General features: G+C 35.1%; 2 protein-coding genes across 2 annotated transcripts; both read right to left on the bottom strand.

The window, feature by feature from the left end:
- Window positions 1-49: 49 nt before the first annotated feature.
- LOC141721611 (formin-like protein 5) lies at window positions 50-9,558 on the bottom strand. The gene is made up of 6 exons (XM_074524598.1): window positions 9,004-9,558; window positions 4,754-5,414; window positions 3,974-4,664; window positions 3,607-3,806; window positions 1,977-2,212; window positions 50-1,145 (listed from the first exon to the last, which is right to left on the bottom strand). Exons 1-6 carry the CDS (start codon window positions 9,160-9,162, stop codon window positions 294-296), a joined length of 2,799 nt encoding a protein of 932 aa, XP_074380699.1. The 5' UTR covers window positions 9,163-9,558; the 3' UTR covers window positions 50-293.
- A 1,008-nt stretch (window positions 9,559-10,566) lies between these two features.
- LOC141721612 (polycomb group protein FIE1-like) lies at window positions 10,567-18,271 on the bottom strand. The gene is made up of 13 exons (XM_074524599.1): window positions 17,997-18,271; window positions 15,045-15,110; window positions 14,795-14,917; window positions 14,133-14,213; window positions 13,943-14,035; window positions 13,732-13,807; window positions 11,844-11,923; window positions 11,684-11,755; window positions 11,526-11,585; window positions 11,311-11,407; window positions 11,149-11,212; window positions 10,982-11,041; window positions 10,567-10,857 (listed from the first exon to the last, which is right to left on the bottom strand). Exons 1-13 carry the CDS (start codon window positions 18,174-18,176, stop codon window positions 10,794-10,796), a joined length of 1,116 nt encoding a protein of 371 aa, XP_074380700.1. The 5' UTR covers window positions 18,177-18,271; the 3' UTR covers window positions 10,567-10,793.
- Window positions 18,272-18,915: the final 644 nt, after the last annotated feature.

Raw genomic sequence — 18,915 nt, 5'->3', positions numbered from 1 at the left:
GGGACGGAGGGAGTAATATTTTGATATATCCATCTCAAGGACACCGTCATAGGAAATTGTTATATATTTTAGGGAGATAAAGAATATACAAAATTCTGGTTCTGTGTTTTGTGTGTTACATGCTTTAAAATAACTCTTTAAATTAAAATTCTGAACAGGGGGTGATTGATTTCAAACAATCAAAAAATGTAGTCATTCTAGGTTTCTAACTACTGCTACCAGTAACTCCACCTTTGGCAAACACGAGATAATGATGAGAGTCCTCATACTCAAGATAAACCCATACCATCTTATTACGAACTATCTTCATCTGATGAACTAGAACTATTACTCATCCGCCTGTCTCTGATAGCCGGAAAAAGGCGCTCTCGAGGATCAGCTGATGGACCTTGTCGGGGTTCTGAAGATGGTGCTACTACTGTTTCTTCTTTCCTTGGTGTCTTGGTCATCTTCTTTTCAGCATCTTTTACCTCTTTGCACGACTTATTCAAAATTAACAGGAAGTCCCGGACTATAACAAATAAACGCAAGCCCTCATCTTTTCCGGCATTTCCATGGAAGTAATCAGCTGTACTTTTCACCAGTGCTGTAATTCTCTTCTCTTCCTCCAGTAACCACATCACATCTACCTCGGCATTCTGCACAAAACTTTTAAGAACTTGATGAAACCTATTTTCTTCGTCAATCTTCTTCATATCTGAATTTAGAAAATCTTTCGCTTTAACGAGTCCACGGCCAAGCTTCGAAACTGTTCCTGTTAAGCTATCTGCATCTATACTTGCAGCTTTTTTAATGTTTACAAGCTCATCAGCCAAGCCTGAGACCACCTCAAGACCAAGACTTCGGTAGTGACTTTCCAGATCACGTGAAGTGGCCTCGAGATCGCCAGATTTGACGCCCCGAATTTCTCGAGCTACACGAGCAGCTCGAACTCCTTCTGACCGAATAATTTCCTGAACCACAAAATGTAAAAGTGTAGTTTTCCCATCAGTTCCTTTTACATCTGATAGCTTCAGAAGTGTGTCAAGTTTAAATGCTTGTGCACCGCCACGGAATGTTCCATCGTTCATGCGATTGCCAGTTTTCAAAACAGCTTCCAAGAGCTTCAGAAACAGCCTACTCTTTTTCAAATCTGTGCAAGCAGCCTGCAGAAAAATGGTCAATATCACATGCATGTTTCTGCATAAACAAAACTATAATGGAGATGATAAATTGTCATTTGATTATAAAAATCGAAAATCTAGATGATTTTGCATAAACTTCATACCTGATAATAGTTTTAATAATTCCTTTACCAGGATGATGTTCTTTGGGAGTTGATATGCCTCCATGTCTCAGTTTTCATGTATCATTTGTAAAATGCCCTCACTTATAATTTTAACATAGATTTACACCACGTTTGATTAAACGGTACTGCAGTTCTCTGCTATGATTGTAAAGGGTATACTGCAGTACACGCTGCAGTATATATACAAAACTACATGGTCCTAACTTTAAGGTCCTACACTGAACTTTTGCCAATGAATAAATCATAGCGGAGCTGCTAATTATCAAACTTAAAATTTCCCATTCTAATTGTAATTAGTAACTTAATATGACAGGAGGATGAAATAAGAGATATATCAGTTGCAAATAATGTTGATAATATATTTGTATTCTGTCATTTATTTTAGGGTAATGGTCAATTGCAAAATTTAAAATACTCACACACCCTACCTCCACTGAGGTTCATACCCTCAGCCTCTTGTTGTTACCAAGTGAAAAGGGTTATCTACTCACTAAGGATCTAGTCTGTACTCTGTAGAATTAACATATATTTTCTTGGTATTAAATTGAACACTCTGCAGTGGCACCCTATATATTCTGGTTTGTACATAAAGAACCAACAAACATGTTGTGTTTGTACGATTTGAAGGGCGGGACAACTATTAGAAACAAATATAAGCTGAAAATGCAAGCCAAAGTTCTAATCTTACCTCTAATGTTGTGAATGCTTCTTTGACAATTCCTGCCTCCTCCTGGAGAGTGCTCATGAACAATAGTGACTCTAACCTCTTAAATGCAAAGGGTATCTCAACTAAGACTTTCAAAAACCGCTCTGCAGTTCCAAGTCGAGAAACATCCCCGCTGTAAAGCCGCAGCTTCAGTTCTTCTTCAGTTGTGGGTGCCATCTTTAATAGAGTTTCCAAGAGCTCAGAAGGTAGCTCAATTCCTGATTTAACTAAGATAAATTAGTGATGCACTGTGATGCAATAAAATTTGCAAAAAGATATATTCAGATTGCATAACAATAAATTGAAATAGAGCATCACAATTCGTCAATGACACAGCAAACCATATTTACTTGTATTTCAATTAGATCACAATTTGTCAATGACACATCAAAGCATATTTACTCGTACTTGATTATTACCATGGACGTAAGTGTCCTATGGCATGCTTTCTGTTTTGTGCTTGTACTACTGTTGGTTTGACAAATGAATTTTGAACTCAGTGGACGCACATTACAAACATGGAGAAGAAAATACAGCTAGTGATCAGGAAGTTCTATTCTGAACCTCTCACCTCTATAAAAGAAACAAGATAATACATAGCAATAAAGGATGCAAGCCACTAGTATAGTCGTATGTATATACAAACATGTGTAGGGCCCGTGCAAGGAAAGGGCTTTATATTAAAAAATGTAAAACATTCTTATATTTATATTATAATTTTGAATATTGTTGTAAATATTGTTTTATGTAATTCCATATTTAGAAAAAAAATCCAAATATATAGTAGATTTAAACCTAAATAAATTTTTTTATACCATCTAGGCTCCCATGTTCAGATTCCATTTGTACTTTAACCCACTAGTATATTATATATATCTAGGATCCTATTATCAAAACCGTCTTTTTTTATCCAATTATTTTTGAGATACTATAAAGGCTTTTATTTTCTAGATTTTGTTTAAACTATCCAGGATCCTATCTTTAGAGTACAATATTTTATCTAATTTGATTTTATAATTTAACCCAATTAGTTTTACAGGTCACTAGTATATTATATAGATTTCTTTTTGAACATAAAAAAGGATTTGGTGTGTGCAGTAATCATATTGTTAAAATTTTATTTTTTGAAGAAAAAAATATGTGTGCACATTGTTGTCAAGCTAATTATATGTCAGGTCTTATATTCAACAATGTAATACTTAGAGGTTTTATTTTCTTAAATCTAAACTACCACGGTTTGATTACCAAATTTGATAAAACTTCATGGCCAGACGACCCCCTTTTAAGCCTTTTTTTTCTACACGATTAGTTTCTATACTACCTAGTACTCCATTAAACTTTATAAGCCCAATCCTCTTATTTAATATAATATATATAGTATACAAGTAAAGAGTTCTTCAATAAACATTTTAACCTCAAGTCTTTTCGTTTCCTCATCTCTTACTATAATCTGACAAAAAGTATGTCCTATATTGAACAACAAACCTAAACTGTATGTCTATTAATGTCAATTCAAAATTTATTTAGTCAAGGCCAAAGGAGTAACTTCAGATGTGGCATATAATTAAAATATGTGTATCTGGGTACTGTGAGAGAAGGGCAAAAATTTTACCTTCTTGAAGTGCATCACAGACTTCCTCGGTTGTCACATTCAGTGCCTTCAAGAGTATTGATAAATTCTGTGCTTTCTTTGGATCAATAATCTGAACATACTGTGTTGGAGGACCTTGAGGTGAAGCGTCTGTTTTCGTCTCCTTCTTGTTCTTTCCAGCAGGGGCACCAAACAGTGACTCTATCATATCTTCATCAAACCTAGTCAAACAAGCGTTGTTTCTTCTTAGCACTGTAACATATCAATATTCTGGTTCCCAGAAAATAAAAGGCGAAGAAAATACCCAGTTTATCCTGCTTTCATAGCAGGCTCTAGGGGAGTACTTAGAAAATCAATATAAAAATGAATGTTAAAAAGGGAAACTTACTGGAAAGACCCTGACTTTATTTGATGCCAAACCATTGAATGGTCAGGATTCGCAAGAACCTTATCCCAGAAAAACGGCTTTAACTTAGCTTTAGGTGCACCAGCTTCATCCCCTTCAGCCGAAGCAGAAGATGACTGATGATGGGGTCCATGAGTTGAAGGACGAGGAGGTCTCAAGCCCAAGGTGGGAGGCCGAGGTGGTGGCACACCAGCAACTGGGGGCGGTGGTGGGGAAGGACCGGTCCTGATTGCAGAAGGTATAGGAGGTGGTGGTCCTCCCGGATTCTTTGGAACAGAAAAAAATCCCTGCGAGGTCGGCAATACAGGAGGTGGAGGAGGTCCTTTCCTAGGAGGTGGTGGAGGAGGAGGAGCACCTTTGAGGGGAGGAGGAGGGGGAGGAGCTCTCTTGTTAGGAGGAAGTTCAGAGGCTGCAGATTCTGAAGGATGCTTTGGAGGAGGCAGGTCTGTAGTTACAAACTTTCCAGGAGGGGGCTTCAGTGAAGAAGGGTATTTCTGAGAAGATTCCTCATAAGTAGTCATCGGAACACTGGTAGCTGTTTTTAGAGGAATTCCGAGTTTCGTAGTACTAAGAACACCAGAGTCAATATACTGACTCGAGTTATTGAAGGAAAGATTACCAGGCATGTGCTTGTTTCTTGAGTTGTCAGAAACATAAGACTTGTCTGGAGCATCTGAAAGATCATGTGTTGAGTAATGTCAGCAATGAAAAATTGAACAAATTAAACCTTAAATTACTGGTACCAGAACCGAGAACACATACCAATGGAATAATTGCTTAAGCTTATGCGAAGAAGAGGCCCCTCATCACTCTGTCCAGCCCTGGGCCGAGTCCCGCAAACTCTATAATAGCAATAGAACAGTACTGCTACAATTACGAATGTAACTGCTGCAGTAACTGCAACAGCAATAACAACTGTTTTGTGGTTGCTATTATTCTTGTTTGACTGCTCGTTCATATAAGAATTTGGACTTGGTTCACCAGCATCTGTAGGGAAAAAATTGCCAGGAGCTGCACGACCATGAAAACTGTCCCCTGAACCTGAAGGAGTTGGACTGAACGAAGGTGATTCAACAGCAGGGGCTGGAGATGGAGATGGAGATGGTGCTGAATCCTGAATTAGTTTTCTACGTCTATGAGCACTGGATTTATAAAAGAAGGAATCAACATACTTCACAAGCCAACTCCCAGAACTTTTCTCTTCACCTGACTCCAAGATCATGAGATTCATCTTCCTTAAACAATTCAGAAGAGTTTGCTTAATCAGAGGATCAAGGATTTTGGGAGCTATTTGTATGTTTGTTTTTTCGAAAAACATACTAATTGTTATACGGTCACTTGGTTTAGAATTTAGTTTAAGATTTTCAACAGCTTCCTTGACATGATTCAACTCCAGCCCACAATTGGTCCATAAAAGCTTAGCCTGTGATTAAGCAATTTAAGAACCTTAGTATGTTAAGAGGGAGCAGCAGTTGCAAATGCAAAATACATGGGCAGAGTGAGTGTCATACTAAATAAAAGCTCTCTCCGTAACACCCAATTCTTTACATTTTCTATTTTGGGATGTCCCTCTTAATTCTTTACTTTTCTAAAATTTCCAACGTAGTAAAGATTACTTCCCTCCATCGTTCTAATCTATTGTACTTTGCGTTAAATATTGAGTGGTTCCACTTTCTTTTACTTTCTTAATATCCATGCCCAACCCAAACATAACGAGTTAGGTGGGACAGAGGGACTTATAACAGCCCCATAAAGTAAAAGGTTAAGTAGTACAGTACTACACAAGATTAACAATCCCACAATATTAATTTAAGTAGTCTGCAAAAAGTACATGCATTATAAGCATCAAAGGCCTATAAGCATAAGGAAAACAGAATGCAGATGCTGCTTGACATATGTCTCGACAGTTAGGACTCGGAAGCATAAACCAATATATTCAACCTTATATACAAAATACTGCAACCTTTCACTGCTATATAATGACTGAATAGAAAACCAGTAGGCATATCAGTATATGTTAGTTAACAACAGTATCTGTTTGCAGAAATCTTGGACATAGAAATATAAGCGGTGGGTCCTAAAATGTCGTAAAGATATTTCGAAATAGTCTCTTCAGTTCATGTACTCTCCTACAATGCATTGGATCTAGACATACGGTTCAGTCACACAAAAGAATCTGCACAAAATTATTTCAGATTCTGACTGATTAAAAGAAGCAATCGTAGATGGCAGAGATGTTAAGTTGGCTGCTACTGTGGTTTCTTCTGTGCTGCAGTTTTCTCGGATTTTTAGTTTGTTTTTCTTGCTTCTGTGGGTGTTCTGCTTCTCGACATGGAGTGTGTGTTTGTGGTGTGTGTGTGTGTGGGGTGAGTGCGTGTGTGTTCTTGGGAGGGGTTTGTTATATTTGGGTAGTTTTATTAGGTTTGGTTGTCATTCTTGGGGTAGTTTTGGTGGGTCTGAGCTGCTGGTGGAAGGTTCTTTGGGTTTTGTTTGTGCTGGTGTTTTTGGAGGAGGCAGGGGAGGGTGAAGTATCGTGGGGTGTTCGAGGGTAGGAGTTTTTGGTATGTTATTTGGGGGGGAGTAGGTAGTTCAGAGTTGGGTTCTGCTGTGAAGAGGTTGGTGTGCATTTTGAAGGGGAGGGATAGTCTTGTCTGGGCTTTGTTGCTTGGGTTTTGTTTAAAGATGTATTTTAGTGTGGTTTTTGGCTGGGGAGTTTTTATGGTTGCGTCTTCTGGGGTTCTACTGTCCATTTGGTGTTGGATGCAGGTGGAAAGGAGGAGTTTGGAATTGGGTTGGAGGTTGGTTTGGTTGTGTGGCGGAGGTGCAGTAGGCCGAAGCAGCTAGAAGCAGGGGAGTATTTTTCTTTTTCAGGGAGTTATTTTTTCTCGGTTGCTTCAGCAGTCGCTTGTTTTTGGTTAGGTTTTTCGTTTGATGGTGGCAAGGTTTACTTCTTCCATTTCGAATCGGTGTTAGTGAAGATCTCTTCCTGGGTCCCTAGTTTATCCTGTGCCATAGATGTGTTGCTGTATTTCCGTGCGTGCTGTGTCCTCTGGTCTGGACTTTTACGTGAAGCTGGCCTGGGGTGGTTTTTTTTCGCAGGTCTGGAGTATTTGCTGGAGGTTTGTTCAGGTCTCGGTGCTGTAAAGAGATGGGAAGGTGGTGGTGTTCAGAAGGGGATGGGCCACAGATTCGAGCATGGTGGATATTTTTGCACGGTTTATTCTCTTCTTCAAGATGTTGGTTCCAAGTTGAAGTCGCTAGGCTGGCTTGGTGTCTTTGGGGTTCATGTTTTGCTTTTTGGTGTTGGTTTAGTTCTGGTTCTATTTGGCTTCTGGATTTTCTTTATTCTGGAGCTTTGTATTTGTTTAGTTGTTTTTTTATGGGTTTGTTTGCCTAGTTTTTAGGTAGTTTGTTTTTGTTTGTGTCTTTTGGTGTTGCTCCAAAAGACTTTAACTCTTTTGTATATTCTTTCTCTCTTAATATAATTTTACGAGGCTCGACCTCATTTACCCAAAAAAATAATAATAACACATCAAGACTTGTAACCAAAACTTAAAACCTACAAGTTTTTATTTTGATACATAGATATAGTGGTGGCAGTAAATAAAACAGGTTTAAGCATGAATTTGGGAAGGGGGACACTATTTTGGATGTTTTGTAGATGCGCAAAATCATTACTAGAATTCATGCTAAGGGAATTAGCAAATACTTAGCTCTCTGTTTTGAACCTGCTCCATGCCTAAGATAAAAGAACTGAATCATAAATTTGCTTATCGTTGGATAATTAGTGCAGAAGAATAACGGACTATATTCGAGGAGAAGTTTATTAACAGCCAAGCGGCAAAGGGAGTAAATATAAGTGCGTTTAAGCTCTGCAACAAATGCAGAGGCAGGAATTTTCTAGAGAAAATTCTCCTTGTCAAGTTCTTCATTTTTGTTCTCAACCTGGCCTTTATGGGCACGCACTTAAAGGAAGGAAGGAGTCGACAAAAATAAAATAGAATAAAAAACTGAATTGCACATAGATGAAACGTAGGGGTAAGGAATGCTAGCAGTAAGTAGCCTTCAGTCCATTTGTTAAAGTCTGATCTGCACATATGTTATTTTGTTGTCTTGCTCCTTGTTATACTGCGCGGGGAATTTCAATTAATGTTCTACATTAAGCTCAGTAATTAATAGTAGGGAGAAGGATAAGAAGGAATGGTATGTTTAGCAACTACTAATAAATGGTTCAGGAGGATAAAAATGTGGTTTTCTTCAAACAGTTGATAAAAGAAGACTAGATCTAGTCCAGTCCATTGTCCAATCTCAATTTTACTTCCCTTTGTGGTGCTTTCTGTCCTCAAATCTTTAAATCCTATACTTCCAAGTCTTGAACTTTCTTTTCTTTTATTATTGATATGTACTCTCTCTACTTCTCTCCGAATATATCTATACCACCGTTCTTGACATAAACCATTGGTAATGTTCCATGTACTCAATATTTTATTGCAAGCCAAATTCCTTAACTATCCAGCAACCGTGAGTCATCTTATTCTAATCTCACTAACAAGCTAGAGGTATTGAATTCATTCAATACACTACTATGTCAACAAAGATCTAAATGATAGCTCCTATATTGTAAGCTCATAATGCAAAGAGATGAATCACAAATATAAGAACATATAAGATCTAGTGTCCGCTATCTGGGACAAATTGGGTGTCCGAGATGACATTAAGAATCATCAACTTGCTTCTAAAATTCTATTGGGTGCGCGAGATGACATTACTGAACATGCACTTCCTTGTTTAGTAAAAACACATACGCACACCCTAATACTCAATTCTATGGAATACGCAATATTGAACAATTTTCGTATGACTGATTATAGCTATACTGAATCGTATGGACAATTGGAAAATGCATAACAAGGCATAATTCATGATAAAATTACTCAACTGAGAAAACAAAATTAATTGAAAACAGATAAATCCTAATTACATAATATATGAGAAAAAAACGAGAAAATTACCACATCCTCCTGATTTAACAGCGGCAGTGTAAGTTCCTGAAGAGTCTGATGAGCTGGCGATGAGAAAGCTAAAGGCAAAAGAATCAACACGATGAAACAAACAACTCTTGTTAAACCCATATGTTGTTGAATCATCATACTAAGTGAATTGTCAATCATGTCACTGATATAATTAGCATCTAAATAGCTGAATAAAAAGATTGAATCTTAGTAATCCAAGTCAAAGAATCTTGTGAATATAAAAGTTTGCAAACAAAACCCAGAAAGAAAGACTTCGATGCAAGAATTTGAACCAAAAATGGGCTGCCAACTTATAGAATCAAAACCCAACCAGGTTACAACTTAATAAGAATAATAGCTCCAAAGAAGAGAATTAAAGTATGTTTCTGCTGGGTTTGTAATAGGCGATCAATCAACTATTAATTAAGGTGTAATATAAGACTAGATCCAACATATTAATTAAAACCAAAAAAGAAAAAAAAAAAAAAAGGAGGAAGCAACAGAGTAAACAGAGAGGCGGACGCGTTCACAATTTGGGTTGACCAGGAAAATGTGTCAAACAAATGTAGGATGAAATATAAGTATATTATTATTATTATTATTAACTTAATGATTAAAAAAATAAAAAATTATATCCACCTTTTACAGTAACTTTTTTCCTTGCATACTCTCCTAATTTTATCGGTTCATTAATTTTTTACCCAACTCTTTGACTGATTCAAGATTTTTTGTATAAGACATTTTCTATTTCCAATTTTAATATAATCCAACAAGTGGGATACCGTCGGCCAATTTATTACCGATTTTTAAAATAATGGACATAAAATAATCATAATATATCAATTTCAGAATGAGTTAAAATTTCGTACAATTGGATATTTCAGTTTAAAGGAATAAATATCTTATTAACGGCATGCACCCAGGTTGATCAAATTAGTTTTGGTTTTTAAATGATACCACACTTAAATCTTTTTAAGATAATAGGGTGGGTTAGAGATCAGTAAAAAATATTAATTTAGTAAATTTATTATTTTATCAATAGTATATTGTGTTTATTATATTTGAACCGGAAAAAAATATTATTTTAACTATATTATTACTTTATCAAATTTCAATTTGTAAAAAAGTTAAATGTCAAGATCTTTGCTTAACGGGTGGAATTAATTATAAAAATAACTGTGTAATAACAGGGAAAAAAAGCGGGTCGATAAATGCGGTAACGTTGAAATTCTAGAACAGCTAACCACTTTTTTTGACAAGGCGAACGACTTAGAACTCGATAGTTCAAAAAAACAAACAATACTCAAAACTACTAATCTAATACTACTTACCTACCGCTAACTTGTGCCTGTATAAATTAGTATCACTGACTTTCCGTTTATTTGATAAAGTTTCGGTCATTAGCATCTTATTATGCTCATGAGTCATCATGCCCGTGGTTTGGCAACTACATCTAAACTCAGGAAAGCTACTCTAAGTTCTAAGGTAGCAAGGTTTTACTACTTACAAATTAATTACCTCGGGGCATCTGCCTAGGCTGTTTTCACATAACTACCTGGATCGGATCACATAAATTGCTTGTCGATGTTTAGGTTAAAGAATGTGATTAGTAAACCTTACTACCTTGGAACCTGGGTGGTTGCTCTCCACATAATTTAAGTTATAAACATTAATTGCTACCAATTAACAAACACACACAGGATAATCGCCTGCTCCAACAAAAACTGAAAAAATTTGACCAACATAATTGACAATAATGACGATTTCTGGTTATCTAATACCAGGCGAGCCTATGAAGTTGCAACTACATCCCAACGCCATATTGTTCCATCTTCACAGCAGCTGAGGATTGTGCTGAATTAAACAAGTGCAGACATTCAATAGTGAGCTAAGAAAACGATATGTTAATTCATTTTGTAGGACTCGGGTCTCACTAATATTTTTAGAATGCAGTTCAGGGGAGCTGCATATCGCTTACCTTCCATCAAAGGACATTGCAGTCTGCCTAATTGGAGATTTTGATTGTCCATGAGACAACCTGACAATCACATAAGTATGTTATCAGAGATGCCTAAACTTATTGCTACTAAGTAAGTTTCTCAAATATATGCTATATCAAAGAAGCTATAACAACTTTATATCAACCTTGCAACGAGAACAGGGGGGCTAGACTGCAATTCCCAAACAAAAATCTTCCCCTCTCTATTTCCTGGCAAACAGGTTATATACTCAATAATTCTGATATTACCGTGTTTTAAAGATGTATTAGAAAAACATGGAAGTTTAAAAACTTGTTTTAGTATTGACCTATAGCGGCAGTATTGTAATGGAAATCACATGAAAACTTAATGAACCATATGTCACATTCCGGAACAGGGTATTTTTGGAGGATGTCAACAGAACCCTACACAGAATGAACTAAAAGCATTTAGAACAGTAAAAATTTTAATTATCATGTATAAATGTCAAATAGATCCGCTTCTGCTAAACAAAAGAGAAAATAATAATTACAAGCGTCTAACCTCCCCTGGTGACTGATCTTTCATTATTGGCTCCCATAATACAATTTCATTGTCAACACTCTGTAATGACATGTAAGAAAGTTCGTAACCAAAACTACTTGATACCCTCAAACTTGAAAGTTATGAACTTGAAATATGAAATAGAACTACAATTGCACCTTGGACATGATAAAATCGCCAAGCCACCTATTGCAGTCAACATAGTTTGTATGTATTGAGGCTATAAACACCTGGAACAATAAAATGACGTCAGATTTGTTTTAGTGAACATCTTGATGTGGGTGGGGAAGGAAAAAAAAGATAGAAAGAGAAGCATACTGGAAACTGCACATATTTAGTAGGGAACTTTGATGGAAGGTCCGTCCATGTGAAAGATTTCTCCACATAAGTCCAGAACTCTACATAAAGATAAATTCATGAATGGAAAGCGCTAATCAACAGATAATTGATAATAAAAATAAATATACATCTAAGAATCTTGTATGATTATTCCATCATCTGTGGAGTAGGTAAACTTTCAGCTTTATCTTTTGAATGTTTGTTTTGATCCTCTGGACGAAACTTCTACTATTCACCCAAAACCATAAGGATGTAGACAACCACTTCGATTCATTTTGAAAGTAATTTACTATATTTATGTCCCATCAATTAGGTTTGGACATGCCTGTAACGATTATGCTTGTGCTTAACACCACCAACCTATGTAGAAATTGTAAATTCAGCAATACATGAAAACATGACACAGACAGTGAGAACCATTAACTTACAAAAATTATTTGAGTAAAATCGTTGTTAGGCAGAGATATAACATCTAACAAACACAGACAACAAAAGAGTCTAGGTACAAATTTATTTTCTTGCAAGTTTGTCTAGCAGACAAATCACCCACAACCATTTTATACTTACTTTGTTCCCTATTTGCCAAATTCCTTTATTACTTTCTTAATGTCCCTTTGGACTCAACAAAAGTCATTCAATTCTCCTTGTTTGATTTTATATATTTCCAAATATTTGTCCCAATAATTTAAGGGAGGGCATTTTCATATGTAAGATTATAGGTATATATTTCAAACCTTAAGGTAGCTTACTGGGAAGATGTTAAAGCATGACTTATGAATAATAAAATCAGTTAATGATGAAAAAGCATCTATTTGGGACAAGTAAAACCATATAAATTCTTCCCGGTGGGAATACGAAGTTAACAGTGTAACAATTAACACACTTTGATACTTCGACAGTATACATGTATATGTTGCAACCCATATACCAGCACATAGATCTATCTTTTATCCATACTAAATATAATCTATACTCTATATTAACAAGTGAAACACTGTTCGGAGTAAAACAATAGTTCCAACGTACCAAATTTTGGTTATCACTATATATTTAATTAATTAGTTTCACTTCAAACTCGGGTTTGAATCCCTGCAACTGCATAATTATACAAGATCTATATATTTAATTTAAACTTCTTTGGTTTCACCAGGTTCGATTCTTTATAACTACAAATGCATATTTGTTATAGACTTTCATCCTAATTTCAAGTTCAATTCTCTTCAACTACCTATTTAAATAATACTATTAATTATATTTATCCTCGGCAATTTAAATTTTTTAAATTTTTAATATTATTATTTTAATCTTGGATTATCGGCTAGTATATTATTATTGGTGGACCGGAGATCTTCAATCATGGGTCGTGCATAATTTGGACCTATAAGCCGCTTTAAATTATTCGGCTAAAATAATTGGCTTACAAAATAAATATGAAAATTTTATAGTAGAAGTCTAGATTGTAGATATAATTGAGTTCAAAAGAATGTATTACTCTAAATATAATTCTAGAGAGTATAATTTTTATTTCGGGTTAAAAGAAGTGTAAACTTCTAAAATTAGGAGTCTAGATAGCATAAAAAGGAATTTGGGTAACATATATATTTGGACATCAAAAATTGAGTTTTTTCTACATAGAATTTTAGATTAGTAAAAATATTATTATTTGACATGTATTAGCTATTGATAATTACAAAGTATATATTCTTCTATATATTGTTGATATACAAGGTTGTATCTAGCGGACTCTATGTGTGCATGTATGTAAATAAGAGAGAACCTTCTGTAAAGAGATATTGTAAAGAGATGTTTGATATTCTGACATATTATAATATGATAATATGATAAAAACAGTAACATGATGACTTACCCTTCATCGACCAAATTTTGACAGTATTGTCCATACCGCAACTTGCAATGCGATATATATCTGAAGGATGAAAGTCCTGAAATAATAGCACCAGACCCACCATAAGTTAATCAAAAGTCATCTCTCAATAGGAAATATATAGGTTCAATAAAGGATAGTGACGTGTAATTCAAATTTATTGAGACTAAAAGTCATTGCATTCCCACAATACCACACTCAAGACTTCATTTCGATGTCCTCCAGCTCCAGCAAATATTAGAATGCATATTCCGGTATGGACATTCCATAGCCGAACAGATTCATCCTATTCCAAAATATCAGACATGACATTTATGAGAACTATTTAGAAGGTGTTAAAAAGGTCGATAAATAGAAAAGAGGACAAAAGTCACAATGCTTACTTTGCTTGCAGACAACACAAGTGATGGTTTCAACATCTGGGTTCTGATTTCATTTATTGAGTCACCATGACCGACAAAGGACTGCGAGTGGGTGAAAATTCACATATAAACAAGCATGTAAACAAAGGGCATGTGTCAAGAAATAGGATCTCTTCTCTTATTATTAAATAAAATGGTATGAAGATTACCTGTCTCTCCCCTCTTCGGGTAGATGTGCAGAAACTATACTAGTATCGAAATTCTAACACCTAACAGATTCCTCTTGACATATTTCCATGTTCCAAACAATATAAGGGTCCAAATTACTTTAACCATGCCCAAAACATGATAGACTACCTACACTCTTCTGTGTTAAATACTAGTTCAGTCCCAAGATAGAAGTCCCCGTTCATCTCTTAAGGTCATGATATGACATGGTTGTGGGAAGGATGAAACACTTATCGGGCCTGGTAAGTTAAAATTTCGCAAGATAACTTTCTTAAAAGAAAAAAAAGCAAATAATTAAAACAAGGATATATTTTTTTCCCATTGGCAATACAAAAATAGTTTAAACTTTGGGGCTTTGAGGTTTAGGTATTGCTAATTTAGTAGGTAAATAGCAAATGCAGTTTTGTACACACTTGTAGAAGTATAATATTAAGAGAAAATATAAATGTACATACCTTGTGTATCTTCTCATTGCCAACATCGATGACTCGAATTATACCATTAATTCCTCCAGCAACCAATAATGGTGCCCCATCAAGGGTACAAGCCCAGGTCACTGTGTAAAAAGATTCATCCTTCTACTCAACAAAGCAAGTTAATTACTCAGAACTTTCACACTAGAACATAATCTGATGCAGGAACTAAGGACATATAAACATGTGCTGCGAAATATAAACCTTGATAACTTAACGTCTATTTACTTACATCATCGTCAACATACGACTGCAGAACAGCAATAACACCCCCTTCAAGGCATTGGTAAACAGTCACCTACCACAAAAGAAAAGTATAAGCTACACACACAAAAAACCAAGAATAAATAATTAGAAAAGAAGCTAACCCAAAGAGTATATCAATACATTTTCAGAATCTCGGGTTTTGAATTTATTTGTTGCCTGATCTTTCGGTTGTAATTGTTAATAATATATACATATATATAGGAAAAGTATGACTCATAAAGATCAATATTTAAAATTCTCTCTTACAAATTTACTCTCCAATTTCTTCTACCATGCTCTCAAATTCAGAATTGAGTTTTCTTATAACAACGTTACAAACATGTAGTGAAAATTTTTTACAAGAGTATTTTACGTGTAGGTCAACAAAAAAAAATATGAACACGTAAAATACTTAACTATCGAAAGTTAAAATAGCCTATAAATATATTATGGTCTAGTCATTCTTACAACTGATATACACCATAACTTTCTGAAAACACAACTCGCATCAATTGAATATCTTTTATTTTGAGCTCTAGTTTATAATTACGTATATTTATATGGAGTTCATAGTTTGACTAACATTTTTTCTATTCGAATTATATTGTTCAAGGTGCAAGTGTTGGTTGGATTATTGAGCCTCGGAAACAAGGGTTCGGGGAATTAGTTTGCAAGAGGAGATTATACTTGGGTTAGTATAGACCTTAGGTAGCATTTGATTCAAGTGAACAGGCTTGCAGAAGCTACTTTCAGTGACAAGGGCATAAAAGAGATTTATTATTGAATCCTGTAATCGTATCATATCAGTGATTAATAATATATTCTCTGACCGAGTTTTTAAGAGACCAGGACGTAGATTGCTAGGGTTACGGGTCGAACCTCGCTAAAACTATATGTGTTATTCACTTGTTATTTATTTTCTGCATTGCATATCGACTGTCATATAATTATCTTAAGAGCAAGTTGTCTCCACAGTTCTTAAATACTCGCTAAATTATTATAATTGGGTATAGGTAGCCATAACACCTATTCACTCCCCTCTAGGTGTTTCACTAAATGATGTTGTAAAGAGGTCGCTTGCCATCCAAAGGCTTCTCTATCAGTCTGTTATTCCTCTTCTACGACGATGTAGAGCTTACCCTCACCACCTCACATCCTACATCATCCTTCGTCCTCTCCCTTAAAAATCACCACCCCTTTTCCTTCCATTGCTTTCCTCTATAACATATGCATTTATTTAAGCCCCTGAAATACACATCTTCTCTTTTCTTTCTTCTTCTTAAGAAAAAGAAACAGAGGCCTGAAATTTAGATCCCTCTCTTTCGGCTCTCTTTCGGCACATGAAAACTAAAGAGACAAATAGAAAAATATTAAAAAAATCCTACGTATACAAAAACAACTATTCCACCCTAATTATCAAACATACAATACTCTCCCTCACTGCACACCCAAACGCACATAAATCCTATAATATTCCGTAAAATAAATACATGCTGTTAATTTTTAATGATGGGAGCAGCTCTCCTTTTACAAGTAAACATATAAAAAATTTAGGAAAAAAAAATAAATTTATAAATTGGGATAGAGGATCAAAATCAAAATGTATTATCAAATACTTTCAAACTGGAAATAGCAATTAGAAAAAAAGAAGAAGAAATATTCCAAATAAGATAATAACGCCATTCCCAATAAAAGCGAGAAAACAATGGAACCAAACGGTAGAACTAGATAATACTAGAAAAATCTTAGAGAAAAAGAACTCAGAAATGAAAAAAATTCCAAGGAAAAAAAAAGTGATTTCTAACCTGAGCACTTCATACAATAGTTAACGACATAAACATAGACAAAAATGTAAATTGCAGCTGCACCCTTCTATAGCAGTGCGAGCTACATCAGTCAGTGCCTTCTAGTCAGTGTTTCAAACAGTGAAGATGCCTTTTGGAAATTAATTGGCTTATCAGAACGCGGTAGCACTAATAGGATGTACTACTCTTAGTTATTTTTATATAGAAATAGATCATTTGTTTTAATTAGCCATGTTAGCCCTGATTGTTATTTTACACCAAAAAAGCAGCAAATCACACTTTTCACGCTCAAAAAAAGAAATATTAAGAATTACGATTTAATTAGAGACCGATCACTCTCGTACACTGTAGGAACATCGGATTTAGATTATTTAATTAAAGATTCACATGGTCATGGTTCTGCTACTTAAATAGAACTAGATAACAAAATTAAAAGTAGGACTAGATAACAAAATTAAACTCTAAGAATCACACTTTTATTTATTGCAAGAAAATTTTGTTTTTTAAAAAAATAATTAAATTACAAATATAAAGTTTTTGATAATGAATTTTCACTAACCGAAGTTCAACTAATGGAGTCAATAAATGTAAGGTTTAAAAATGAAAATGTAATACATTTAATAAGAAGTAACCGGGCAGTATGAATTGGGACGTGGATATAAGGTTTGGAATCGTAATCAGCAACTTAATGTTTGCGTCCAACAATCATCAAAGTACAGAAAAGTGGAAATTATGATTTATGAGTGGACAATAACCGATAATGGATATTAGAATCTTTCGAAGAAGAAACGCATAAAAAAATCCCTTAGGCCTACTAGTATAGTTATTTATTTAATCATATTGGTCATTACTACATAGAATAATTAGTCTCCAAACTTTGGCCTATAGATTCTGATGACTTATTTTGGCTGATTGATCCTGATTTGTGCCAACATTTTCCAGCAAAACCCATTGCAGTATAATTATATAAATACAGTTTTTAGTAGACTGCATTGAATCACAATTTCCCTAGTAAAATTCGAACAGTTTGAAAGCAATTTATATATGCAGGTGAGAAAACAAAGTGCTTAACAATGGAGAAAGAGGAGAGGGGGAGAGAGATTTATATACATGAAGAAGGGGTGAGATATTACCCGATTGCCGCCGACGGTAGCGAAGAGATTGAAGTAACGAGCGTCGAGGAAGTTAAAAACGACGGCGTAAAGAGGTCTCTTACCCTCTTGAAGTCTGTTAGTAACTCTGTATTCTTTCTTCTTCGAAGGCGTCAAGCTTCCCACCACCGCCTCACATCCGACCGCCACCTTCGTCGACATCCCCCCGCCTCTTTTCGTCTCCTCTCTCCCCCTTCCTCGTCCTCTTCCGTATTGGTGAATTGGATCGTTATACAAGACGGTAATAATGGGTTTATATTTAATTTCAACAACTAATTTATATGTCGAACTCTATTTTGCAGCACAATTGATACCCCATTTTTTTTTGCATTAGTCCATTTTTTTACACAATTTCTTGTACCTACACCTATATTTACCCGTCAAACGTAAATACTTAATTACCTTCCTAATATGTTCTAATAAATTAGTTATTTGTTGAATTCCTACTTGAGCCGTAACTATGTGAGCACAACATCAAATGTGTAAAAATACTCCATCTAAAAACTAAAGGAATTTCGGTCCTAATATAATTAATATATTTGTTGTTATTAGCAGCATTATCTAAGGAAATTGTGAATACCTTGTTAAACAAATTAAATTCTTTAATTGTATCTAAAATTCTAGACATAATATTATAACCGGTGTGTGATTCGTTCATAACATCAAATGCAATAATTCGTTTTTGTAACATATAATCGACACCAATCCAATGAACGGTGACACATATATAAGGCTCGCCTTAACTCGAACTCCAACAATCACTAGTTAACGAAACCATACCATCAAATTCTCGAAAAAATTCAATTAATTGTGCTCTAGCGCAATGATATTGTGTTATTGTGTGCCGGTTTAGTGTGTTTCTAGGAATTTTTCTAAATGCCGGATTTATCGTAGTTTTCAT

Source organism: Apium graveolens, chromosome 4, assembly GCF_009905375.1.
Source record: "Apium graveolens cultivar Ventura chromosome 4, ASM990537v1, whole genome shotgun sequence".
Taxonomy (NCBI): domain Eukaryota; kingdom Viridiplantae; phylum Streptophyta; class Magnoliopsida; order Apiales; family Apiaceae; genus Apium; species Apium graveolens.
The sequence above is the reverse complement of the archived record's forward strand: the minus strand, read 5'-3'. Positions and strand labels throughout refer to the sequence as shown.

Coding starts and splice junctions, on each gene's coding strand:
- LOC141721611 (XM_074524598.1), bottom strand. CDS start 9,162: ATGATTGACAATTCACTTAGTATGATGATTCAACAACATATGGGTTTA. Junction 4,665..4,753: donor CTTAAGCAATTATTCCATTG/GTATGTGTTCTC, acceptor ATGATCTTTCAG/ATGCTCCAGACAAGTCTTAT. Junction 2,213..3,606: donor CTGTGATGCACTTCAAGAAG/GTAAAATTTTTG, acceptor TAGTTAAATCAG/GAATTGAGCTACCTTCTGAG.
- LOC141721612 (XM_074524599.1), bottom strand. CDS start 18,176: ATGTCGACGAAGGTGGCGGTCGGATGTGAGGCGGTGGTGGGAAGCTTG. Junction 15,111..17,996: donor CTACCGTCGGCGGCAATCGG/GTAATATCTCAC, acceptor CTTTTGTGGTAG/GTGACTGTTTACCAATGCCT. Junction 11,213..11,310: donor TTACAATACTGCCGCTATAG/GTCAATACTAAA, acceptor CCTGTTTGCCAG/GAAATAGAGAGGGGAAGATT.